Source organism: Streptopelia decaocto (genome assembly GCF_964273445.1).
Source record: "Streptopelia decaocto genome assembly, chromosome: 1".
Taxonomy (NCBI): domain Eukaryota; kingdom Metazoa; phylum Chordata; class Aves; order Columbiformes; family Columbidae; genus Streptopelia; species Streptopelia decaocto.
Window position 1 is genome coordinate 43,536,488 of NC_138663.1, and position 27,911 is coordinate 43,564,398.

Consider the following 27,911-nt stretch of genomic DNA (forward strand, 5'->3'; position numbering starts at 1 on the left):
CCTAGGCAGCAAAGTCCAAGTAAATGGTCTTGAAAGCCACAAGAAAACTCTATATTAAGTGCTTAAATAATCGTTTTGAAAAAGTTTTCTGTGCAGAATGTTGCAATAAGCTTCATAATACTTAAAATATAAAGTGACTTCATAGCTTTCACTGCTGACCTTAGTACAGTAATAAATCTGAAAAAAATCACAAACTAGGAAATGACTGGTTTGATACTATTGGGTAGAGGTATAAAGTGGGAGGATTCATTCCCCATCCATTTTCTACACTGCCCAGATTTCTGAGATATTTTTAGTATCCCTCTTGGTGGAAGCAGGGCAGAGTTCCAGATGCAAAGCTGAAGAGCCACAGCAACACTCTTGTGTTCTTGGATTTTGGGTTGCAATTGCTACAGACATTGGGATGTTCACGGAAGACATGTAATAAGTGAACAATAGCTGCCATTGAAAACGTCTGTCAACAACAGCAGCACTAAAGATGCTGACTTCCAGGCTATGTGAAGGAAAAGGTTATGGTAACCAGTTGGTGTAACCAGTCATATGTTCTTGTATTGACTAGGACCCACATTCATTCAAAAACTTTTTTAAAAAGGAAAAATTTATTTATTCTTGAGAGAAACAGGTTTCATTGTTTCCTCCCTGGTGTGCTCCAGGGAAGCATGCCTTTCAAGTACACAGGCAGAAAATCTACATATGAACCAGGAATTTGGTGAAAGAAAGGGAGATGATGTACAGCATCTGTATAAAAGCCTAAAGCCTGTAACCTGAAAATCTCTCTACTGCTTTCATCACTGAGAGAAGCACAATGCATATTAGCATGGGTGTGAGTCAGTTAAGCACAAGTAAAGCTAACTATTCAGTATATCTATTCCGCACAGAAGTGAGACTAAAGTCCTGCTTAAGCACTCTTAGGAAAATTCAGGAGAGAACACTGCCTAGGCAAAAAAGAGATGGTGTCTTTAAAACTTGCTCCTGCTACCTATCAATATATTTTTAGACACTTTACATTCATTTTTACATTTTACATTGTCCAGAAAGTATTTACTGGCTTAGGACAGTGCATTGGAAATAACATTGATATAAACGATTCATACGTACTATCTAATTATTTCAATGTTTAGGATTAAGAAAGGAGAGATGTTAGGCTTCTTTCAAACTATCAAAATAATGTCCAAGTCTCGGTGCCTAGACTGACAGGAAAAGGAAGGCAGAGGTCTAGTTAGGCCTCTGGAAAGAGTACCAAGAGCCACAGCAAAGAGTGAAGCAGGTAGCTAAAATAAAATGTAGGTGCAGAAATGTGGATTGCATTCAGTAGAATTTAGGCCATCCAAACACAGCACTCAATTTCTTTTTTGCATACCACAGTGGATGAAATTCTGTGGCCTACTTGTGCATAAGATTGAAAAAGATTACTGTAATGGCCTGTTTTGGTCTTCAACCCATGTGTCTGATTTTCCTTCAGGCTATGCTTTCCCACTGTTCTGGCAATAAATAGCCTATATTTAGGCATGCTTAAAAGCATTTTTCCACTGCCAAAACAGAGTAAAGGGGTTTCAGAGTAAACAAAACTTATACCCTCAGATACTACAAAGCTTTAAATGCTGAAAGTTTTTTTTCAAGAAAGCTCTCTTACCTCTTTTTCCATTTGAAGACCTTCTGCTCTGATATTTCTCTCAAATACTTCCCTCTTTTCTGTCTGTGGATTCGATTTTCTATACACCAGGATGTAGTCAATCCGACATTTCCCATCTCTAAAATATAGTCCATTGGCTTTGTTCTTATCAGGTACTTCCTGTAAAGAGAAAGTGAAACATTTCAGTAATGTTAATTTGCCTCAGTAATTGCTGCATTGCTGTTTGCATCAGTAGTTTTCAGTAATACTCAACAGGAAAGGTAAAGAATCATAACAAGCTGTTCAGGCTTCTAGGTGCTTTACATGTAGTCACCTGAAAGGAGGACAGACTCCTTGATTTCCAAACCAGGAGGTATTCTTAGGCAGATGCTTGGTCATAAAGGCATGGGGCAGGATTAAATAGAGAACGCAAGCCAACATTACTCTCCCACCACATCCTCCGTAAAATTAGTAATAACTTCTTACATATAAAATAAAGCAGAGAATAGTGTTACTGAAGTGTAAATTTAAAATTAGGAACTTAGTATTGTAGAATGCCTTTGTACGTTTGAGAAAAATAAACAATGGCATGAACATCTAGTACCTCTGCCTCACAGGACACTGAAAATGGTATGAAGGTCCTGTACTTACCTCACCATACCTCATCAGACTAAATACAGAATATTCTTGGCTTAAGGAACACCTGAGAAATACTACTGGATTTAATAGAAAATAATTTCTAGTGGTCAGTATAGCAGTATGTAAACACAAGAAATACTGTTTCTTGGATGTTTTCTGCAAAGAATGTGCCTGCTCAAATCTTCGCTCTGACAGAAATAACCAACTTGATTTCACTGCTAATAAGAGGTCAAGCAGGTCCCTATCCTGAGGAGAGAGAAGACCAAACTGCTGGTCTTTTGCCAGAAATTCATGAGATGAAACTCTCTACAGACCCTCTTCACAAATTAACACTACTTTCACATAATACGAGTCCTGTCCAGGGGTTAAGCTTTCACTCTGAAACAAGTTGAAATTGTGTGTCAGTTTGTGGGTTGGAGTGTTTGGTAAAAGAAGTACACACTGTGAATGACAGATGGGAACAGACAGCCCTACCTCAGAGTAACAGCATGGGCAGGGACCTTCAGGGTCATCAAGATCAGTCCAGCTTCAAGCTGAAAGGAGGGCTAGACTAATTCCTCTCTGTTTTCCAGATGCTGCTCAACCATTCCTGCCAGAAATAGCTATGGCCTATAAAACATGATTGAATCTCTGAAAAAAAGGAAGATTTTGCCTTTCACATCTAGGAAAAGTGGAGATTTTTCAAAATACTTTCTCCATAGGAGAACTGTTTCTGAATTTAAATGGCAAAAAGTGAGTGTAATAATAGGACAAACAATTCTTACAGAAAAAAAAAAAAGCCATAATATTCACATTCAAAGAGTTTAGTGACAGTTATCTTCCTGATTCTCAGCAGGCATTTTAATTAAATGAAAAAAACAATTAAAGCATCCCAAATGTTTCATCCCCTTAGTACATACAGTTTACTGAAGGTAAAAAGGGGGATTTTTCTAAGATTCTTTTATTACAGTGCCTAACTCCTGATATAACTTAATGCAGACTTGATATAGTGGAACAGTTATTTGAGCTGAAAAAGAAGGCAAGAAAAAAGATTTAAGCCCTAAGGAAATAACAGTAAGAAACCATTTATATCTATACTGCATATCCTGCTGACAAATAATATTATCAGCATATCAGAAGTATTTTTTACAGAGCATTAAATATGAGAACAGCTCACGAAGCACAGTTTATTTTTTTTCCAGAAAATCTCTGTATTGAGAAGACATAAAAGACCCAAGAGTGTATTTAAGGTTATTTAAATAAAGGAAGGGTGCAGTAGGAGATTTAGAGGCAGTGGGTCAGCGTGGTGGTCCTGGCCTGATTTCTGCATCCAGAAGGAATCCAGGTTTAAAATTCAACACTGCTCTGGAATGCAAACAGATGATTGGTAGGGGCAATCAGGAGATTCACTTCAAATGTACACTCCTGATCTGGACTAAAACCTTAGTACAGACATATCCAGAGTGTACCACAAGGAAAGGGTCTTTCTTTGTGTGCAGCAGTGACTCCACTGGAAAAATAGGTTTGCTCTTTATGCATCCTATGTTTTGTCTTTCTCTGAAGAAAATTGGTTTGCCCTACACTGACTCATCAGTGTATGTAGAAACTTATATTACAGAGGGTCTGTGAGATTTACCTGAATTATTTGACTTGCAGGATTTCTTCTATAAATACAACTTCCTGAGACAACTACTTTCTCTTGGACTTGTGAAACACTCTCACATACAGTATTGTCATTTTTACTCAGGAAGGCAGCTTGGACTTCCTTACCTGTACTTGGAGGTCCTTTTCATTTTAGGAACACAGTATGTCAAATCCAGACTGATAGAACCCTACTAGACTGGTATGGCCTCTGAGAAGGAACCCTTTTCTGCTGCCCTCTGTTATAGCCTGGAAGGCAGCTTTATAGACTGATCCCAAACTTAAGAGAACTCTGAGGATCTAACGTGATATGGAGAAAGTCAGGCTGGCTGAGCAATGTCAGGAAATAGCAGCTGCAGGGCTTTTACATTGCCCACAGTGTTCCAGGCTTACACTACTCTAGAAAAGAAGCTTCTCCTACCTTGAGCTTCAGTGACCCTTTTCCAGACATTGCATCTCCTTCCCCTGTGCTGTGACTTCAAAATTCTGTTTTCCTAAACTGATTAAACAAAATGTCTAGAACCAAGTCTGACTGCAGTTTTTGATGGGGAAATGGTACAGTCATGTATGTCAAATCTCCATTCCTTCATTTGAAGAAGTATGCTGAAAGACTTCACTCTAGCAAGAAGTTTAGCATTTCCGGCTATCTTTGCAGCTTTATTTGTAATATGCATATCTAAAGTTGTACAATCAAGAATACTTTTGCAAGGAATGCACTAGTTTTCATATCCTCAGATCCACAACTGGGAGCCATCAACATTCATAGACATGACTCATGCACAGGTATGTGCTAGGAGAGCTTTAGACTGAAGGGCTTACTCAGGTGTTCCACTATCTAAAATTAGAGGATTTGTAACCCTAACAGCTATAGAGACTTTAAATGCAACTTGTAAACAAAAATGCAGTTAGGGAAATGAAGGAAATTCGAAACTCTACCTGCAGGTCTTTAAAAAAATAAATCAGAAGGGACTCCTATGTTCACTGATTAGATTCTTTCTTCATTCCTAGTTATTTTGGTACGTGGTTATTATCAATATGGTTGGTTCAATGAAGACAGGATCTTTGAATTTCCAAATAGATTGTTTTTTCCTGTCGTTTGTGGCTACTTGAAAAGAGAGTCCTCTGTATGTGACTTCACAGCTGGTGGAGGGGATTAATACGTGCACCAGTGATAACTTATGCAGAAAAAGAGGAACCCAGAACCATCCAGTTTTTAAGGCATAGTTCTAATCAAAGAACAAGTATATTTTCTCTGTGTGTTCTTTTTTTCTCAAAATCCTTTTGCTCATTTAGATAATAAGTTTTTGGAAGCTGCAACTTCAGTTTTTCATGTATTTTCACTGGTTGGTATATTTTATTGACATAGTAATATATTTAATTACATGCAGCTTTTCTAAAAATGAAATTACCTACACTGCAAATCCAAGTGCTCAAAAGTTAGGAAACAACAGATTCTTAGTTTTCTCTGAAGGCTAAGATAATGTCTTTCCATATCCATCTGGATCACTGAAGAAGACAGGGATTTGGTAGAAAAAAAAATGTGTAGATAGCTCATATTCTGCTAAATGTATACAAGAAAACTGAGCTTAAACTGCACAAGCTGTCATAAGTGCCATAAGAAACATCAGAATCCTTATTTTGCAACATAAATACTTTTTTTCTGCCCATAATCTTCAGTGCAAGCTTCAATTTATAAAAGAGATTGTTCAAACAAACTCTGTTCTGGACAGTGTTAACAGCACTGCCCCCAAATACCAACAGAGTTTGATGCTTAAATTGAAGAATGTAGGAATGACTCTTACAATTTTAATTTCAAAACTTCCTACTTTAGCTGGAATGCCAATCTGGAATGTCAAATTTTGTCCCAACTCCATTGGGACAAATGTTCCAACTCCATTGTTTGGGTAAAGAAGACTAATTTATTACTCCATAGAAAGAAAGGCAGAATGGATGCATACCTAGACTACAGGTACTAAACCATTTTTCCTTCAATTTTTACCTGGTTTCTGCTGCTACTCCAGTTCTCAGAAAATGATACTTCAGTGGAAGGAATACAATATTTTAGTGACAACATGTCCCTGGATTTAAACTGTAAACCGTACACCTGTTATATTGTCATATGTAAAAAGTATTTTGATCAATGCACACAAAGGGAAAAGTAATTTTTAATTTTCTCAGATTGTAGCCATGTTTGAATGAAATATAAAACGAAGGGGAAAAAAAATGTCTTTAGCCAAAGGACAAGCTGAATTCCAATTTGGCTCTGCATCTCTTAAGGAACTGTTGATAAAGCTCCATCCATAGAATCTTCACTGGATCTTCTGGTTGAGCATGAACAACTAGCACTTGAAGCAAATAATATTTCAACTTGACAGCTAAACAAAAGTGATGAGAAACCTTTGGTATGTCCTTGTAAATTTTTTGATTACAAATTCATATTAACAATCTCAGCCAGAAATCAAGCTATTTGTCTGCATTATTACCTACAAAACTAAACCAAACAAACATCAACACATTCAGAAAGACTTTGACTGGTGCCAGATCACCTGTCCTGATGACTTTAGGGGGATTTACAGGTTCTCTTAGCTACTAAGCTAAACTGAAAGATTGAAAAGAAGCTTGAAGCTTCAGAGTTCACCCCACCACTGTGTAGTTGTGCTCTCACATTTACCCCCACAAACTGTGTATGTTTTCCTTATGGAATTAAGCAGGGGCCAAGTATTTTGAAACTTTTTTTTGTAGGCTACAGCATCCCTCAGCTCCTATTAAGACTTCTGATTTTCTTTGGTTCGTTGGTTTTAATTTTGTTTTGTTTGTTTGGGTTTGTTTTGTTTGTTTGTTTTTCCTCTTATAAACGTGTATGACCTACATTGCTATTTTCCTCAGTTATGGTTATGCAAAAAAAAAAAAGTTAATCTGTTCGACTAGGAAACATTCCTTAGACATTTTCCCCTTCCCTTTAAAAAACAACAAAGATGCATGAAAGAGGGAAAAAAAAAAAAGGGTTTTCAGTATTGTTAAATTAAGAGCACCATATTTTGCTTTATATCACCCTTTGTCCTTCTGACTATTTTCTGATCATTTTCATTTTTCCTCTAACTTGCAAAGATCATGTGCCTTTCACCCACGCACTTTTGCTAAAAAACATATAGCACATGATCCCAAAATGTCACACAGGAATATCATGTCAGGTTAACAGAATAGAATAGAATAGAATAGAATAGAATAGAATAGAATAGAATAGAATAGAATAGAATAGAATAGAATAGAATAGAATAGAATAGAATAGAATAGAATAGAATAGAATAGAATAGAATAGAATAGAATAGAATAGAATAGAATAACGATATGTTAGCATACTAGTGTAATAATATAATAATTATAATATAATAAGCAGGTAAAGAGGGCCCTTTGTAAGTTGCATGGGAAGCTGGGGAAGAGCAATGAACAAAGAGAAGATGAAATTGTGAGCAAGGTCAAACATATCTCTGGGTGCCCTGAATTTTGATGCTTTAATTATCTATCTAAACATTCTGGGAGTGCAGCTCTCTATGGGCTGAATTTCTAGCACAAGGAAAACCTCTGACTCTCTCCTCAGCAGTGTTTCACAAAAGAACTTGCACCACAAAACCCTCTAGTTCCTGAAAAAGACATAATCTGCAATTATATTTTCTAATCTTTATCTAAACTAGTAAACAAAACAGAGTCAGGGCAGGGGCTTCAGCAACAACCTATGGTTTTCCATGTTTTTTAATTGCTAGTATGGTCCCTGCCAGATCTGAACTGTGCCAGTCATCCCTCTGCCAAAAAATCATCAAGCACAGCTTGCAGGTAACATCAGACCACTCCAGTAAGTAGCCTGGATGCAGCCACACTTCTGAGGTGGGAGAAAGGAGGCACGATGATTCTCGTGAGAGATTTATGATAAATTCTCCTCCTCCCTCCTTCCCCACAAAGGATTAATACAGGGAAAACATCGGACTTGACTGGTCCAGAAAACAAACAGACAACAAAAGGCTTTTCAATAAGGGTTCATGAAATCAATAACACTTCCCTTTAACTTGAGATATTTTATATTTCAGCATTATAAACTTACAATGGGAAAACTGTCCTCATAACAAAGGTCAGATACAAATCAAATTACATTTATTCCCTCTTTATAATGGGCATGAATAATTATTATAGTAATAATTATGTGTATTCTTACCTCTCCCACAACTTCCAACCTGCTGGCATCATCAGAAGTACTGGTCAAATTACCATGGTGAAGCAGGGAGTCATCATCTTTGGAAGGGCTGTTCACGCCTTCTAACTCATCAAAAAAAACATTGACATCCTTAGCTACTAAAAACAAACAAACAAAAATATACATTCAAATCACCATTGAATCAAATGAAGACACCGAGTGTAACACATTTTAAACAATATCACTTTGTAGCTTTGGTTTAACTATCTACTATGTTAAGTTTAAAATCTCATGTGCATTGGTGGAGTGCTTTCTTCACCTGTGAAGCAGATAAAGATTTAGGATACCACAATACCTCTCTGATGACAAATAAGAAATCTGCTGTCACAATAAAACATACATTAGCTATCTCCTCAGCTTCTCTTGGGTAAGAGGCTTAAACAATTGCCTTCTGGATCATTACAGTCTCTGAAAATTTATTATTGTAAAGAAGCAGATTTTCAACCTACTGCATAAAGTATCGAGTTAGAAGTTGTATAGACCTGTGGGGCAGCCAGAGGCAGAAGACCTCAAATAAATACTGTTATTTGAAAGGTACCAAATAAAGGAGCCTGAGCAGAAGTTTGTCTTTGCACAATCTGGCATGTTGTAATGCATGTAAAGCTGGCATGTTCAAATCTACCTACTGCACAGCCCTTAGTTGTGCATTAAGCAATAGCTTAAATTGACAGGATGCTGTGGTAAACCCAACCTTGATAAAAAGTGAAGAGATGTACAGGCCTGGAGGACATTCCTCTGTCCTGGCGATTAGCAGTGGGGCTCGGGGCCAAGGCAGAGCCAGCGCAGCCAGGGGTAGCCCCTTCCCTCTGGTGTCTGTGGGGAGAGGCCCCCCAAGACAGCACCATGGGGATGCCTTGCCTGACCATCCTGGGGCTGTGTCTGACCCATGGGCTGGCATCTTGGCTTGGCCTGTTCCCCCACCCTTCTCCCTGTCTGGGGTGGTGGGACAGGCTGAGGCTGCCAAGCCCTGCCCTGCCACCTGCCGTGGGGAGCCCCCAGCCCCAGTGGTGCCCTGACAGGAGATATCCACTTGAGTAAATGGGTTGAATTTCTTCCACCTTTCATGCAATGCTATGTCATGTGATATTTTTACTCTAATTAAGAAAACAAACAAACAAACAAACCAAAACAAAACAAAAACCCCAACAAAACGAAAACCCCAACAAAACAAATACAAACAAAAAAACCACTAAACACACTAGAAGGAATGAATCAAAGGTTGGCACTGTAGTCATGATTAGAGCAGCCTGAGCAAGAAGGTGATGAGGGTGTGGGAAGAGCAGTTGTGCATGTCTATGGTCCTCCTCCTAAGGGCCACTGATCTGCTGATTGGTGGCTGTTGGATGGGACACGCAGGGTGGAAAGGTTGTGACCAGTGCGGTCCACATTTGTACCCCCTATGCTGCAGATTTGGTATGGAAGGGTGATGAAGGGATGTGTGGCGGGGGGAAGAAAAATGCCTTTTCTGAGTCTCAGGCTTCAACTGTGGATAGACTTCATCTCTCCAACCTCATATTTCATAGGTAAAATCCAAAACTACAATAGTAGAGTCAAAACTGTTGGAAGGGACCCTCAAAGGTCAGCTACGGAGCCTCTTCCCCTAACTGTAACAGGATCAAACAACTATCACTCTTGATAGAGATTTGTCTAACTCACTATTTTTCACTTTTTCTTTTTGAACTTGACTGACTTTTGGAATATTTTTTCTCTTGTGCAATAACCTCCTGATCTTTTTGCTTCTCTGCGACTCCCCTAACTTACTGACAGGCAGTTGTAGCTCCTGTTGACAAGGATTTATATTAACAGGGAACTACAAAAAATCTCTAATTGCTGGAGACAACTGAGTTCCATTTCTAACTCCTGGCTGCAGGTGTAAAAATCCATTCCCTCACTGTGGAGAGACTGAAAAGCTGCCAGAAATTAAGGGCCATTAACTATTCCTAGCCATCATGAACATTTTGTGACCTCCTCTTCACCTTCTCCTTCTTCAGGGGCTATAGCCCAGTTAAGAAACGTTTTTAAAAAATCCTCCAATGTTACTGAGTCCACAGTCTCTGCAGGTGGCCTATTTTTCACTATCACAAGCAGGAGAAATTTTTCATAATATTCATCCTGAATATGCATCTATGTTCCAATTTAAATATATTATTCTTTTTAAATCAATCAATCATGAACATGGGGAAGAGATTACTCCCTTTTTGTACGTCTTTTACAGTATTTAAAGTCTGTTATTACAGCTGTACGTAGGCAAAAATCCTATCAAAATATTCAGTATCTCTTCTTCTTGATTTCAATGCATAAAATAAGGACAGGGTTAGTGAAATACGTTGAATTTTCAATTGCAATACTTTTGCTTACAAAGTCACTAAAAATTTCAGAAACAATAGAAAAGTCTTCACATCCAAATGAATCCACTTAAGACACTAAACTAATGAACTAACCTAAGCAGCCAAAACTTTTATACAAATTCAGAGTTTTTAATACTTTTAACATTTTTTTTTCTATCTAGACAGCATAATGATAAAAAATTCTGTGCCAGATTTACAGTTTCTAGGATAATATACTACTCCTCGAATTTAGCAATTTTGGGGTTGCATACTGACTAATCTATCTTTCTTTATAACCCAATATTAGTATCTCACAATATTTTATCCTTTCTTAACAATTCGTATCATAATCTCTCTGTTTTAAATAGCATCCTCTGTTCTGCAGGATCTCAATCAGCTTTCACAGAGATACTGTAAGTAATAGCTTCACCTACTTCACTCTCTTTTATAACGTGCATATCATAGTCCGTTAACGCATCAAAAATACAAAACCTCTTTTTGCAGATACTAAGTTTCCCTGGCCATTTTAAGGCTATTTTTACTATCAGACCATTTATTTTACTTATCCTTCTTTTACGAGAAGTGCCAGGATATCATTAGAGACAAATATCCCGGACTGAGATTTCTACTTTAAAGCTGGCCTTGGCTTCATACTACCCTGTTCCCAGTTATGGGTGAGTTACTGGCAGGAGTAGAGAAGACCAACCGGTTATTTTGGTTTATGTGAGGGGGAGAACCTGCAGATCTTCAATGTCACTGAGTCTGCATCTAACTTGTCCTAGGACAAACTACAGAGCTTTTAGGAGACTTAGAAGGCAAAAACCAGACTCCAATTTGTATTTCATACAGCAGCAATGCTAAGGAATTGTTTGCCACCTTGATCTATTTCAACACACAGAAATCACAGTAGAGATGCCTATAAAAGACAGGGGAACTGCTGCAAGACAGTACAGTCTAACCAGCTGCCCTTCACTGTTCTTACTATTTCAAAGAGCAAGGCTGGAAACATTCCACCCCATCGGATAATAACCTGGATGTAGATCATGACCAGCTTTGGCGCACATGTTCATATGAGAAGAATTCACCTGAATACTCAACAGAAATGACTACTGAAACAGAAAACATTTTTAATGACTTGAAACTTCACTGAAGTGAAACGCGGCAGAGTGCCCCTATGAGAGTGACTCATGAACCTGGATATGATCAACACCTCAATATAGTCTGAAAGCAACAGTGGAAAATACAAAAATAATTAAATAATGAAACTTTCTGAAAATTATGCAAGATGTATATCTGTTGCAGACAGAGGCAATGAAAGATGTAAAAATGAAAGTTTTGCCTGTATGCCACGCTCAAGGGAATTTGAACTGGCTTTTTCCTGCCATTAAGACTCCCTTGGTATAAGAAATGAGGTTTTTGAGATACTAGAATTGCTGCTTCCTAAAGTGCCAGTAATGCTTTGGGTTGCAAAATAGATGGTTTTTAAGTGGGTGTTTAGAGATGAACAACTTGTTGTGTAAGAGAGTGAATCTGTTTGGGCGTTTCAAGCAAAGAATTACTGGATTATTCAGAGGACTTGTGAGGAACAAAAAATCTTATTTCAAGGTCACTTTAAAATCCAGCCCATCTCATCAGTGACTAGAAGTTGTGGAAGCAGTGAAAGCTACAAAGGTCTGTCCAGATTGCCTGTAGTAGAAAATTGCTTAAATCAGAAGTACACAGATAACTGGCATGCCGATTGGTAGCTTCAGCAAAAAGGGTAAGCAGTTTAGATGTGCTGAACTTCCTTGTCAGTGCTAAAGTTGTCTGTGACCTTCTTCTAGTTGCAGTAAAGATGTGCTGCTGGTGAGAAAGTAGAGATCTTTACATTGCAGTAGCCTTTTATTTCTTGGTATTTCAGATACTGACACTAAACATGGGGCCTTAACATTTGCTGAGAACATTTTCCTACCCCAAGTCTCATTGGATACTTAAAAAAAAACCAACCCCAAAACACCATCAAATACTCTTCCACAAAACAAAATAAATAATTAACAAGCAAATCCTGTTTGATTTAATAATGGTGAAGGTACTTTCAAGCCAAATGTCCTGCTGCCTGTAGCTAGCTCAGTCACTCCTTTACAATGGACATGAACACTTATGCTGCCAAATGTTTCTAAAGGCATAATCAGGGCCCCATCTTTTCTGTTCCCTTCAGACCATGACATGCACATATCTGCAAATGACCCTAACAGGATAATATATAATAATTTTACTGTTTATATGCTTTTGGGAGACAGACTAGTGCTCGTGTATAGTCAAGTCTTTTTAAGCAGTGAAATTTAACAGCAATATAGAACAGCATGTACTTTGCTACAGGAGATATTAAGAATTCCCCCTCAGGTTTTAGATCAACTTAAATATGCAAGATCTTTTTTCCCCCTCATGTTTCATTTTGCAGAGAAAAAAAAAAAAAGAAAATTACTTTATAATTCAAAATCCCTCAAGGAGTTGAAAAATTTGTATATATATATAGTATTTTTATCCCAAACATAGTAGAACCACATATTCTGAAAGCTGAATGCTGGGAAATTGAGTGAGAGTCCATGCACAATCTCAGTGGGTTCATAAGCCACTTTGGACCAAGAGGCTGATTTAGGTAGGGCTCAAAGATAAGGTATGATAAGTCCTTTAACCTTCAGAAGATGGACACTCAAAAACTGAGGCACCTAAAAATAATAATTTTCATTCATAGGTGGGATCTGACTGTTTTAGTGTGGCAAAATGGAAGCATGCTCAGAGATCATGTTTCCATTAATTAACAGTCCTTTTATTATCAATCATCACACCATACCACGGAGTATAGTCTGGCTTTGACTAATGCAATATGCAGATCAATATTCCAGAAACTGCTCTTTGGAAGGTTTCAGGCCTATCTGTAACATTGCCATTAAAAATGTTCATGGAAATGCACTCTTCAATGTTTACAATAAGTATAGAGCACTTCCACGTGTCAATGGTGGTAGAAAAAATGACTGCATTTAAAACCACCAATATTGGAGACTATCCTTTAATAAAAATCCTGAGTAAAAACCACCTGTTTTGCAGAGATTTGCAAAGCAGAAAACTTAAAGTATTAAAAGCTATGAGCATTTCTGCATCTTGTTGTACTGCATGTTGTGTTTTTACAGCATTTTTGATTTTTGGAAAGAAACATTTTTCTGCACTCAGTAAGGCTGGTGGATACAATTTACAAATCTTTTCTTCAAGTGGGCCATCCTCCAGAGACTATGCAGCTCAGAATTTTTTATCACATTAAATGTTAAATTCAGTAACGCTACAGTACATCAGCAACCCTGTCTCAGGTAACACACTGATTTCTGGGTTCCAGATTATGAAAATTAAAACAAGAGAATCAAATTACTTTTTTATTAAATTTAGTGACAGTCAATGCAAACAGGATGTTGAAAAATATTCTAAAAAGTCAGCGCTTTGTTAGAATTTTGACTTTACTGTAATGGCAAGAAAAATAAGCATCATACACTGAAGTAAATTGAAGGAATGCAAAATGTTTTAAAATCTGACCTTTTTTTTTAATTTATTTTTTTAATGAAGCTATTTACTGCTTTTCCACAAGAAGTCCATCTTAGTGCAATAACTAGGAAACAGCCATGAAAGCTTTTGATAGCTTTTGTCATGGACCTGAGGGCACCTCCAGCCCCAACCTGGGGCTGTCCCCAGTGTCCCCCAGGCTGTCTTGCAATCTCTTGTTTACAGCGTGTGTCTATAGTCATTTTCAGATTAGCCATTATTGTTTCTTGACTGTCTCTGATAGGCTATAGATAATTTCTAAATATACTGTGGTCAAGAAGAAACTGGTTTATAAAAGAGTTAGCACAAATCTTTAGAAAAATGTGTTTAAGACTCTACTATGGAATAATTTTACTTAAATGCAGAATTTAGCTCTGATGCCGTAGAAATAACTCAAGTCTTTTCCAATAGTAGTATATTCACATAAAAGCAAATCATGAGATGATAAGTCTTTCTTTATCTTCCGTTGCAGTCTAAGAGCATCGGTAGGGTAAAACAAAACAAAACAAAAAAAGAAGCTTTATAGCAAAATTTTTCTTTGAAGTTACTATATTTTTAAAAATTGAATAAAATCTAGGTTATTGAATAATCATTCTTAGCAGTCTACCAAACAGAAAGATACACCAGCTAGCACAAGCTGCACGAGGCAGCTCCCGAAAAAGGAAATGGTTAGGAAACTCATGTTAACAAGAAAAAATATGCAGTCTTTAAAGCATCATTAGGGCTTTAAAATTTTCATTCAATGCTAACAATGACTGAGAATAAAAGAAACAATGATTATTCAGAGCAACCACCCTAGAAAGAATATTTAGGCATGTTTATGCTAATTATTTGATATTCACAACAGACTGCAGGTGACAAGACCCTCTCCTGGACATGTTACAAGCCTTTGCAAACGGGGTTGTACAGTCACAGCAATCCCTTTGTCCTTCCAGAAGAGATTTTAGCTGAAGGACAAAGAGGTTAACTTCCCAACAGCAACTGTGTCTGGTCTGGATAAAGAAAAAACACCGTCTCCATGGCTATTAAATCTGCATCCTCCTCAAATGACTCTAAGATAATCCATAAATCAAAATGTTAATTCTTAAAAGACTTTGTTTAATATTATTTAATTTTGAAATTATACTACAGTTGCTAAAACAATTTGGGATATTCTGTTTATATCTGTTAATCACTTGCAAATATTTGTGTTACTTAGAGTAGGATTCACCTACCTTTACACATCCACAGTGCATATGTTTGTGTCTAAGCTTTGGTAGTAATTTGAGTTAGCTTATCTGCCTAAATTACATCTGCAGGCAACAGAGGCAAATGGCCACTTCCAAGTTGCAGGTCATCTGATCTATATTAAACACCTAGTTTAAAATGAGAAAAACTGGGCCCTAGACATGGTCCTTATATTATGTTGACTGCAAAGGGAACTTAGACAATGAATTCAAATATTGACACCTTCATTGCAAACCCCTGTGTTCAAGACAGATGAATGCCCTCTTTATGGCCACAGAAAAATGGCTTACTTCTAGAAGAAACTATAGTTTTTATCTGGAAGTTTACCATTTGATGTTATAAGGAAACCTGTGCCATGTTGAATGAAAATCTGGGGTTATTAAGCCCAAGAATATAATCAGAGAGCATGATATTGAAGTATGACACAGTATCAAGAGAATTTGAGAGACAGCCATTTTTAAAAGAAGTTTCTTTGGACAAATACTGTTAATAAATCTAATCTTGAAGCCTAAACGTTGTAAATAAATAATCCATTTTTATTCTCCTCAGCCATGTACTTGAAATGGAGAAGATAACTCTTTCTCCTATTCAAATATGGTCTCTGCTGAACTTGAATTGACTTATCTTTGATTATCTATCTCATTTATTCAGTCTCTGAAGGACTGTAGTGTCTTTTTAGCCTCTATAAAACCCTCAGCCCTATATCTGGGCTGTGTGCGTGAGGAGAAGAGGGGAGTAAGAAAGATCTCATATTAAGGTTTCCTGACAGGGAAAGCTTTTTAAGATATTACAAACCACAGAGTTAATCCTAAACCTAAGCTTAAATAATCAGGTGATTCATTTTCAAATTATTACCACCATCATTATACTAAACTGAAAGTCTCCCACCCCCAAACTAATAACACCACCATATGACTGGACCCTATCACTGTATGGTTCCTTTTTCATACTGCAAAAATCAGGAGTAGTGCAGGGTTTTACACATGCTTTAGCATTCAATAATTTAAGTTGCTATTTCTCACTTTAGAAAATTGCTACACAAATCACTTAGTTTAAAATAAAACTGAAAAAGAGGGAAACCAAAAGCCAGCTAGCAATGTCATTATGCCATGCATTTTGTTTCCTGGCCTGCATAGGAGTTTTTAACCTATTATACTAAATTCCCACTGAAATTCCAATTTCTTTTCAATTCCAGAGCTGTGTCAGTTTTGGGGGTGGTGATGCGTCTTCTGCTGTTGTTAACAAGACCAGTATTTCTTCTAGCACAAATCGAGATCATTCTGCAGTTGCAGAATGGACCAATCAATTCTTAGTCCACAGCGTATTAAATGTAAAGAGAGATGGTTTCATACAGTAACTACAATACGCAGGCCTTCAGTTGTTGTGACAAGCCCATTGCTCCTCATTCCAAAAATTACTAGCTGCAAGAATGTGAATATATCCCAATACTTTGGAACAGCCAGAACTTCAAACCTAGTCTTAGATCACAGACTGCAGCATTTTCATGACATTATTAGTTCACACAGCCATTCAAGAGTGCAAAGAATGGATTAAAGCAACAGGAATCTTAATATTTCTGATTACTTCTGCATAGGAAAGATGTACCACTGGAATCCTTAGGCACATAATAATTCAAATCTTACTATGATTTCTCTGATAGTAAAGGATTTCTTAGTGGCCCTCAATAACCCATTGAACTTTCTCACAGATCTTAGTAATGCATACTCACTTATCATTCAGATTGTCACTTTGTATGTCCCTTCAGTTATAATTTCAATGCATCTCAATTGATTCTTCTACTATAAACTCAATTTTGCATCCACGGAGTAACTTACTTTCTTGTATTGCATTAAGAATTTCAGAAAAGTCCACATCTGTCTTCTGTATGTCTGGTTTTATCCACGTTTGCGTTTCCAGCTGGTTAACCTGCAAATCCTCTCTTCCTTCTGAAGAAATTGAAGAGATTGATGGGGTTCGTGACAGTGCAGTAGAAAATCCAGTGAAGGGGCTTTCAGGTTAGGGAACATACACATTGAATAAAGCTACTCATTATTTTCCCCTAGCAGAACCAATTTTTCTTTAAACTAAGCAGCTTACATGTAACATGGACTGATTTAGAGCTAAATACAATGAAACAGCAACATTGTCTGCTATCAACAATGATGAAGAGACACCACTGGCAAGACCCTTTTCAGGTGAGCAGTTGCCACTATGCCGTAAGTGTCCCCTTACTATACCATCTACAAAACTAACTCTGAAATGTGACAAACGACACAGAACTACAAGAACAACCAGGCTAAAATAAAACACACCAACACACAATGGACAGAAAACAACCATTAGGACAAAAAGAGCATGGACAGCATGTTTCAGCCACAGGACACCGCATGTTCTCACACTGATGGCATGTCATGTTCTAGGAAGCACTCCAGGACTGCAGTCCATTTCGAAGGGGGTCACACTGGTAATGTAATTGTTGCTCATTTAAAGTACTGCAGAACAAATACATAAGCTAGAGGGTCACGGTTTCAAACCTATTTGCATATGTTAATAAGCACGAGATTTGCCCATTTCAGTGTTTTTTCAACACGAGCAAAGAAAGAAGGATGTTTTGAAAACACACTCTTTCCGTGTAAAGTGAGGTAGCTGCACATCAAGAGTAGACAGGAAAAGGTCCTGGGCGAAAGGCCTTAAACTGCTGGCAACAGGGTTCTCTGGTACAGACAGAGACAAGGAAGGAGCTACTGGGAATGTGGCCGCTTTTTAAAGAGTGGTAGCAAAACCTGCCCTTTCAGAAAGGAATCTGTTGGAAGTGATGCTCTCAGGTAACTTATACACAGAGTTAGCAGAGAGCTACAATGGTCAGGGAGATATCTGAGAAAGAACTTCAGAGCAAAAGGCCATGGTGGAAGAAGAAAACTGCAGGTCGTTTAGCCCATGAGTATGCCTTCATTAGAGGACATCACTCATGCTTTTGATGGAAACGTTTTCCTTTCTTCTGCAGTCTGCCTATAACAAGCACATCTGGTTTTAAATTCCCTCCTAGCCCATTGTACCTTCCTGCTTCTCTTACCAAATGTCTCACCACCACCTTGATGAGCGATGCAAATTATATTCATAGGCACAAAATTACTCAACCCTTCTTGAAAGACCTTTCTTCATTTTTCAGCAATGTAGATCTCAAAATGACTATACATACACCAGCTTCAGGCTTTTTTATTTCCTAGTGTTAAAATACTATAAATTCAAACCGTCTCATGCTTGCCCCAGCATATTCTTTTGTTCCACAGCAAAGACACATTGTTAACATCAGAGACAGCTCCCCTTATAGATTCCTGTAAAGTGATCTGTCAGAGCAGCAGCAAGAGTCAGCATTTAATGATGTAGAACAAAGAGAATTTCTTAAGTGAGACAGCTGACTATTCATATAATAGCAGCCTAGGGAAATCTGCAGATGGCCTCAGGGGTGGGAGATTAGGATTTGCCCCAGAAGAGAATTCTGGAGACAAAGGAAAAATACTGCAGCTGCTAGAAAAGACACATAAACAATAGGACAGCGGTAGGGAAGTAAGTAATGGACAGCAGTTCAGTTAAGGAACTTTGCAAGTGGTGGTCAGTTTCTTATTAAATACTCAGATACCACTATTAACATATTGAATTACGTATTTGCATCCTCAAATCCACCAGCCTCTCTTCTCCATTTCAACCCTAGCTAGAGCAAAATAATGACAATACTGACAAGTATAAAATACCCCCTCCTCCCTAAAGCCTTCCGTACATGTTACACCCAAATATCTGCTCTTCAGGACACTCAAAGGTAGCAGGATCCCTGCAGCACTTCCAACAGACCTATACTAATTGGGCCAGGGAGAGACGAGGTCACAGCCAGCCAGTAATGGTGGTTCTGAAGTGCTGACAGTAGATGGAATATCTAACCACAGGCCTATTCATAAAATGAAGCTGTTGCAGAATGTACATATTCAATTTCAAAATTACTTCCTAATTAATGTAAAATACCACCCAGAAAGTTGTCAGAACATGTCCAGCCTAAGCCTGATTGCTGTTCTAGGAAGCCAAGACATGTTTTGCTACATTCAAATATTCTCTCTGGTATTTGACCCATTTGCAGTATGGGGAGCTTCCAGCAATCCACACAAACCACAGTCTCACATGTCTCTCTGATTCACAGTAGCCTTAATATGTGGCCTCTCTGTATGAGTACCGGGCCAACAACATCATCCAGTCTGATTTCACTCAAAATTGTAGGCATAATCTTCGATCAGTCATTTGTGATTTAATACACGACTAATCACAAACTTGTCTTCACCGACATGAGGAGAAAAAGAAACGCATCTGCTGGCAGAATAGCTTCTAAATAAGTCATTACAGGAAGATTTTCTTGTCCTATAATCTTCATGCTGTCAATAAACAGACTTGAATCAGAGCACGTTTACTTCCACCTCCTCCCTCCCCCTCAGCACTCACTTTGCAGGAGGAGTGTTGCATTATTTAGCTGAGAGAAAAAAACCCTTATGTGATGGGTCATGGACTGGCCAACTTAATGATTGCTGATTTGTTTGTGGTCAGAGGTTTTAGCCCAGCAGTTCTTTGGAAAAGGCCACAGTGTTCTCTCCCACACCCAAAAGAGATTTATTTTCTGCATCTCACCACAGATCTCAAATTAAAAAAAAACAAACAAGCAAGATAGAGTCTGGTGTCACAGTTGCTATTGAGGGAACGCTAGCTTGGCTTTAGCATTTCCTTCTTACTTCAGTGGCTGCTGATTTATGCTTTATTAGTGACAGGTCCCACTGAGTAAGCAGTGTTGCCTGGTAGGTTGGGAGGGAAAGACGCTTTATCCATAGAAACATGAGAAATAAACAAACACAAATTAAAGTGAAATAAATATTAGAAGATTTAATGCGATTTTATTAACAGATCAGTCAGAGATTTTTTCTTTCTTTGAAAGAAAGCTGCTGAGCATGGTGCCCTTTTCACTAAAGGTAACCCCAGGTCAACATGCAGCTAAGGATCACCCTTGCACAGGTATGTTTTCTACTGGCTTCTCACTGTGAGTGCTAGGAAGGTCATCTACAGAAAATCACAGTTTCAAATGGAAATTGTTTAAAGCATTATCTACACATATTAGTCAGAACTATACACATGTGAAACCAATAGCTTTACTGATCTTAATTCTGGTGTTATATTTTCTGTGTCAGGAATAAAAAAAAATGCACACCACAGTGGGTCTTCCAGTTACTGTATCCATCCAATTACGGTACTGGACAATGCACTTTAATGCATGGAAAATATATTGGTTCAATTATTGCATCAGAAAAAAAGAAGCTGTTGTCTGAGTCACAGAATGTATGCAAATGTATATTAATATACATGTCTTCCTAGCAAGATAAAGCTGGCATGAAAGCAGTGGCTCAGAGATAGCTGATTATGTATCATTAGGTGGAAGGCTGGCATGTCTCATAGCAAGCGTTTGAGAGCAGTTTTTGCTACATGGTCAGAAACTCAAATTGTTTTCCATAAATCCTGTATTACACTCTGTTTTGTTCCTCACCAACCAGCAAAGTATTGCAATATTCTTTCTGCCTAAGCAATTTTTCTCTCTTGCAGCATAAACTGGATGCCAGTGTCACTCCGTGTATCAGTCATACTGTAGTGATTATATTAGATATATTTTCACATATTAAAATTATTCAGTTTCTTCTTGCTGCTCTTAAAACTATCCTGTACAATAGAGTCTGACACTGGAAAAGTACTGTGGATTAGAAAAAACATCACATAACAAATAAAGAGAAGAAACAGAAGAATAAAGAAATATAATTGAAGATAGAATTAAGTCTGTTTTAAATACAATAACCACAATTTGAAGATGTAATCAATTATTATTTAGGAGTCTGTAATTCTAAAAGTCCAAAATTTAAAATCAGCAGCATCATTTGATTTCATCCTGGTCGGTTTCACATTCAATATATAACACTATAGCCTTCCTCAATGGAAAAAAAAAGAAAAAAAAAAAAGAGGTAAAAAGGAGAGCACATTTCAGTTTCCTTACAACTCTTTTGTCCAGGTGGAAGGGTTTGTCCTCCCTATGTACAACTAAGACAGTTCCTGAAAGTCTAGGCTGAGTCCACAAAGAAATGAGCTTTGCATCATGAAGGATAACTATCTTTCTGTGTTTGTTTTCCTATTGAACAGATATGAAAAAAATGCAATATCAGCACTTTTTGAGATCTATTTTTCCCCTCCCCACAAGGATTTGAGAATAAGAATGTTTGGAAATGTCAGAAGGTCTTTTGGGAGGTCAGGTTAACACTGATTATGTGCAAGCCACTTCTGCACAGGGAAGTAACACTGGTAAGTCATGTCCACCTTTTCTCCTCCAGTCCTTGCTCCCCACATGAACTCCACTAACTCACTGAGGCCTCAATTCTAGCTGAGCCACCGCACCCCAGCAATGTGGCTGCAGATACAACTGTTCAAGAGGGCAGTTCCCTCACACCTGCATAATTTACCATCAAATACCTCACTTCAGTCAGGGTAAAGGCTGCATGTCTTCTTTCACAAATATCTTCTCAGGACATGGTGCAGAAAAACCTCCTGTGTCCTGTCTTGAGCTGCTCCTTCTCTGCATAGAAGAAAAAGGCTCTGTTTTCAACCTGCAACAATTTGGCCCACCAGCCCAGCACTTGACTCCTTTCTGGAACAAAACCCTTACCCTTCCCTTCTGTCCTTGTTCCTTACCAGGAGCACTAAGCTCCCTCCACCTTACAGCTTCAACAGACTTCTCTTAATACAAGGAGTGGGGAATGATGAGTCCCTTTTTCTTTCATTTTGATGCTTGTTTCCTGTCTTGAGTTCCTTTCCAAGATGACAAAGGGGAGAAGGACAGGTAAAGTCATATGTTTAATTCTCTGTTTTGGAGAACTTTTTGAAATATCTGTATACTTCAGATAGTGCATCATATCAGGGTAAGACCAGCTGTCTGCCGCATCTCCAGTAGCTTCTGTGTGGTGTAGCAGTACCTGCACATATGTACCTGTAGCAACAAACTGGGAGTATCTTAAAGGCCCCAGTTTTCCCTAATTTGATGTACTTACTTTTACCTGTGTAGGTCACAAGATTTGCCAACATCTGTCTACAAAGCACACTGACAGTTTTGGAAGAATTATAACTAATAGGCAATGATACATGTTCAAAGAGAGGCCTTTAAAGGCTTCTGATTTGAGTCAAAGCACTCCATCGTAAAAGCATTAATACACAATATGCTTCCAAGACTGAAAAAATTGGGTACTCCATGGAAATACTTGTAGAGCTTTGAAAAATCTCTGACCTGATAGATTGCCAAGTATGCCTATAAATATGTAGGGCCTTGGACATAACCTTTGATAGTCTTAATTGGTTCACCAGTTACCTCTAAAGAAGAACATACTCTGTCACTGTTCAACATAGCTAATAAAATCTTCCACTATGCAGAAAACACCATTTCTCTTAATGGCTTTCTCATGGATTATGGATCAAATAATGTATCTGCATTTTAGTGTCTGGGAATCAAAAGCTGAGTGTGAAAGCAAAAAAATGCCTTGTTAGTTTTAACAATGCTTTGAAAGTTATTGGACTAAATACACAGAACTACTTCATTTTCCATAGGCAAGTCCAATGAATGCTAGGAAAAAAAGAAGAAGTTCAAAACCCAAATAATTCTGTTCAGCATGAAGAACCTATGCCATAGTTGTCTCTGTGCATGGTCATGTCAAGGGTATAGTAATAACAACACTGGAATTATCTTTGAAAGACTATTAAAAAATAGTTTCCATTTGTACTACAATACACTGTAAAGCATGATGTGTAATTATGTTAGTACAAACTCTTGTCTTATCTTCCAGAAACAGCAGTAGTGAGGGGGGATTTTTAAACATCTAACACTAACTTGTCGCAGACTAAGGTATTTTGAAGATATATGGTGTCCATTCTCCCCTCCATTAAACCCTGGCTGGCATCAGATGCAGAGAAGTCAACTCAGCCAATTAACCACAGAGAAGTGGGGAGTCCTGTATTCTGTGCTCCTCTGTCTCTCTGTCATGCTGTGTTTGCCTTTTCCACAGACAAAATGGATGTATTGGTGCAAAGCCATACCTTGAAAACTTCCCCTCCTGCCAAAACAGCCTGAACACCAGTCTATGGGGACAGGGGTGTGCTCGCCTTCAGTTCTTGCGTTTCTGATTCTGTCACTGCCCAGAATGAACCATGGGCAGTAAAATCCAAGACCTTGCTCTTGTCACTGAGAGGGAGGCTTCTCATAAGCAGCAAGTTCAAACTGGACAACAAGTGAGGAGAGCTGATAATCCAGGTCTCCCACAGGGACAAGCATCAAAACCATTGGACTGCTGTGCAAAAGGGCACAATCTCTTTCTTCTTCACTACCCATCTATGTTCAAAGGATGCCTCAATGTTCTGAGAGTTGAAAGGATCCAAATATCCACACAGAAGCCCCAAACACAGCATGTCACATGTTCCTACACCTTATATTTCCAATTGCCTGGTTCTATGTGGCACTTTTGTAGACCCTTACACAATCAGTAGAGGGACAGTGTTGCACAATGAGCCTTTGGAACTACCCCCTAGAAACATTTCAGTGATATTACAAAGAAACAGAGCACCAAAGCGTGTGCTGTCTTACCAGCAACAAGGCTGTCCTTTTCAGCAGCCACAATGCCCGGGATAGCAATCCACAGGAGATAGTCTGAAAATGGCACAAAGCCACAGTGTGCAGCTAAGCAGAGACATTTCTGCACAGTTGTATGTTGCAAATGAGAATCTAGAAAGAAGTCTGAGATCTAAATGGACAGAACAATTCAGCCCATTTCCTATTACTCTCTCTTATTTATATAGAAATGACAGTAGGAATTATTGTCTTTTAGTTCTACCTCTTGTGTCTTACACTGTGAGTACATACATAAAAACACAGCTATCAAAGATCATTATCACATATGTTCAAACATTTGTCTGTGTTTGAAAAAATCAAACTACTTGTGAATGATAAATCCCTTATTGACCATCTACCTTTAACAATATCAGGAGTTGTTAGCAGACAATTCATAAAGAGGAGAGAAAGAAAATATTTGCTGAGTAAACAGTTCATTGCAGAAAGCTTGCCCAGTTCTCAAGTCAGCAGTTTACTGATAAGACAAACAGAAAAGCTGGCTGCATGGGGATAAGAGGCATGACCTAGTAGATAATTTCAGGGCACCAAAGATTTATATGGGACATCAAGACAGCTTTTACAAGATACCAGATGTCTCTTCCAGGTGGATTTTAATAAACCAATTATACAGATTGATATTATACCACAGCCTATCACCGCCTTCACAGTCTAAACACATCCTGGTAATCCATTCCTGCAGAAGGTACCAGCAGCTAAAACATTTTAGGGACTTCAGCTGTCCTGAGGCTGCTGAGGAATGAACATGGCACAGAAGTGTGAAAATGGTTATCCTGAGGACAGGATAGCAGAATGTATGTCTATCCAGCACAGGATCCTATTTCTGATAGCAGATGCTCAGGCAAAGGGAATATCACAGGGCAAGCACTCTCAGTCTGTCCCCAGTTTGACCCTTCCAGCTTGCAGAGGTATAGAGATTTCTGGAGTGGAAGGTTTCATCTAGAATATAATGATTCATGGCTACCAATGCCCCCTTCCTCTACAAATCTGTTCCTTTTATACTCATCATCACTTCTGAGCTAATAGGTATCCACCACAGTCCTCCCTTCCCCTCTTCACTTGCCTTGTTTCCACTCTTCGTGAGCAGGTCTGCTCCTCAGTTACAGCATCATCATAAACCCTAGTGTCCAGGCCAGGGCCATGAAGCCCAGAAATTCCCTGTCACTGCAAAGCCTTTCTTAATTTAGTCTCAGACAAGAGCTTTCATGCTGACCCCATGAAATATGCCCTCCTGTGCAGAAATTAAGCATAGAGCAGTGGACCTCACCTGAGTTTGTCAGAGGCAGAGGATATGCTTCCAGACTACGAGTCTGGGCGTGTGGAGACCTAATTTATATATTGATTGTGTAAAAATATTATATCTCAAATTTTTTCTTTGTCTTTGAGAGCACCTTTGCAAGCAGCAGGAATCCTGTCCCTAAAAATGGTGCAGTTAGCCTTACTTGTAAAGCCCTACCACCTACTAAAATTACCAAGAACTGCTAAGGAGAAATAGAGCACTTTTTCATTAAAATACATGGAATAGCTTTGGGCTGTTCACACAGGATGCCTATCCAAAAGAGATTATTTTCAGTAATTGGCATTAAGCAGTTTCCTTTGCAAGCAGTAGGAGAGCATCTGAATGGCAAGGGTCATCATTTTCAGGCATTCAAGCATCACAAAGGTCCTTGAAACTAGTTTTGATGACCTTTAAAAACCCTTTGGTTTCATCAAAGTGCAGGCTACTTCTTTATGCTGTCAGGTGCTAAATTGGTTTCCTGTGCTAGGTGTGTTCCTAAAGCAAGGCCTAAATAAAGTATTAAACTACAGTGCTATCTCCCTTCTTCTATTTGAAGTACCCTGAATCTTGTTAGTAATAAAGACCTCACAGATGCATATGTTTTATGCTCCATTTGGCCTCTGAAGTGTAGCATGGTACGGAACTACGTACCCCAAGGCTGTGACCAGCAAATATTGTCCCTCTTTGAGTTACCCAGCATGTAGAGACCTCCTCTGCTTTCCTGAGACATGACACAAAGCAAGATCTCTTCTGGAACAAGGAACAGATCAAAAATGATGCCACCTTTGCTTTGCTGCTGCCTTTCTGCCTGCGGTAAGCTGTGATGTTGAGTTTTATGCAATTCTTTTGGGATTTTGTGCGTCTTTCTCACCACAATACATTGCACTAGTTGGAATTTCTGGTGGGTTCTGATCCCTGGGCGCACTCACTTGTATCATACCTAGTCAACCAAGCAGTAAACCCTGGGTTTTATTGTTGTTGGGTTTTAATTCTAAAGAAAGGTATGGCTTAATTTGGAGATTTCAGAATGAAGCAGCAGGCTTGGTGATAGAAGAGAAATCTTGCTATCTTTCGGGACTGAAACAAACCTTTTGTGGAAATTAGTAATATCATACAGCCCTGTTACAGTCAAATCCCTTTTCTGATCTTAAGAGCATCTCTACCAAAGTAGAAGATAGTTTGTTCCATCTTTTGACAGTCTACCTGCAAAAATCTTTCCTTGGAATATATGAAACATATTTTGCATTAGAAATAGAGTCTTACATAATACTAAGCCCCACTTACACAAGAACTATAGAGCTAAGAAAAAGCCACGTTTTTCAGTCAAGCATTACAGGAACATAATAATAAGTCTCTTTCATTGCTTCTTGAACGATAAGCTATTTTATAAATAAAATGAGTCCTTACTTTCTCACATGAACATTGCAAAATTGTATATATATTGTCTATTCAGCAAAAGCTTGGGTGGTCAAGAATTTTCTTAATTGTTTTAAGACGACTATAGTACACTGGCCACAGGACATTTCAACCTTGCCTTAGGATCAGCAATATTCCCCGTTTGGTGCCAAGCCACATCTGGCTGCCTGTTCCAATTTTGGACAAGTTTCCCTTTGAGGGGAAACTCTCTGGGGGTGGAAGGATCAAGAACATCCACAGAGAGCAGCATTTTAAAGCCTTCATGGGGCAACTACCTGTTGTAAAGTAACAACAGCTATGGGAGTTGAAATCTGAGGCTGAGCTGTACTGGTTTTAAAGTAATCATATATAATCAATTGCAAGAGTGAATGTCAGATCATTTTACAACAGCAAACAGGAGACTGATCAAAGAGTGAAAGGAAAAATATAAACCTTTGAAAAGAGATGAGTTTAAAAATACATACTCTCCAGAGAAGTAGAACACCCTCAAAGCCACAACTTAAAATTATTAATATTATTTTGAAGCCCATTATTGAGGGCATGCACAGATCCCAGGTAGGATCAGTAGTCGTGCGTGTCACGTGCAGTACAAATTGATACAGAGCGATGCAATTTGTGCCTAAATAAAATATTTTTAAATTAAACAAGATAACATTGAAAAATAGTGCTTTATCCTCTAGCTAATTGTTTTTAACATGCTGCTTGCAAAACTGTTCGCAAAACTGTTCTCCAATCTGCTAGAATTAACATTTTAGGAGACTTTAGTTTAGGAACAGGGATTTTCAAAGAAGTGGCTTTTGCCATAGAAAAGTAAAGTGATGAATGACATGGCCTGAATGACTAAGCAAAACAATACATGATTTCAGACTCTGCATCATCTGCTAACTAGTTCAGCTCTTAAGTTCAAAGTACTGCATAATCACCATGTGATGGACCTGTCACTCAGCCCAGTGGCAAAAGGTCCTCATTGTACTTGAAGCAAACTATTATTCTATTCAGAAGCTTTGCAGAGGGTGCAGAGCACCAATAGTCAGGAGAATCAACTGTCTCTGTGTTCAGCAGGGAGGTATTTCCAGCTCACATTTGAGGTATAGACATGGGAAGAAATTTTGTTTCATTCATTGAACTTGCATTGCATTGAACACAGGCTCTAGATAAAGAGAAAAGTTAAGGATACAGGCTGGTTTCTTTGACATTAATGTCCCTGGTTTCTTTGACATTAATGTCCCTTCTACATA

At 38.3% G+C, this 27,911-nt stretch overlaps 1 protein-coding gene across 1 annotated transcript in view; it reads right to left on the minus strand.

Moving 5' to 3' along the window:
* The window catches only part of ANO4 (anoctamin 4), a gene marked incomplete at its 5' end in the record, with an annotated part of 123,973 nt that overhangs the window by 90,270 nt on the left and 5,792 nt on the right, over positions 1-27,911 (minus strand). The window contains 3 exons of the mRNA XM_082043757.1: positions 1,634-1,792; positions 8,079-8,215; positions 17,077-17,187. Of these exons, the coding sequence (XP_081899883.1) occupies positions 1,634-1,792; positions 8,079-8,215; positions 17,077-17,187 (407 nt within the window). The remainder of the gene's footprint in view (positions 1-1,633; positions 1,793-8,078; positions 8,216-17,076; positions 17,188-27,911) is intronic.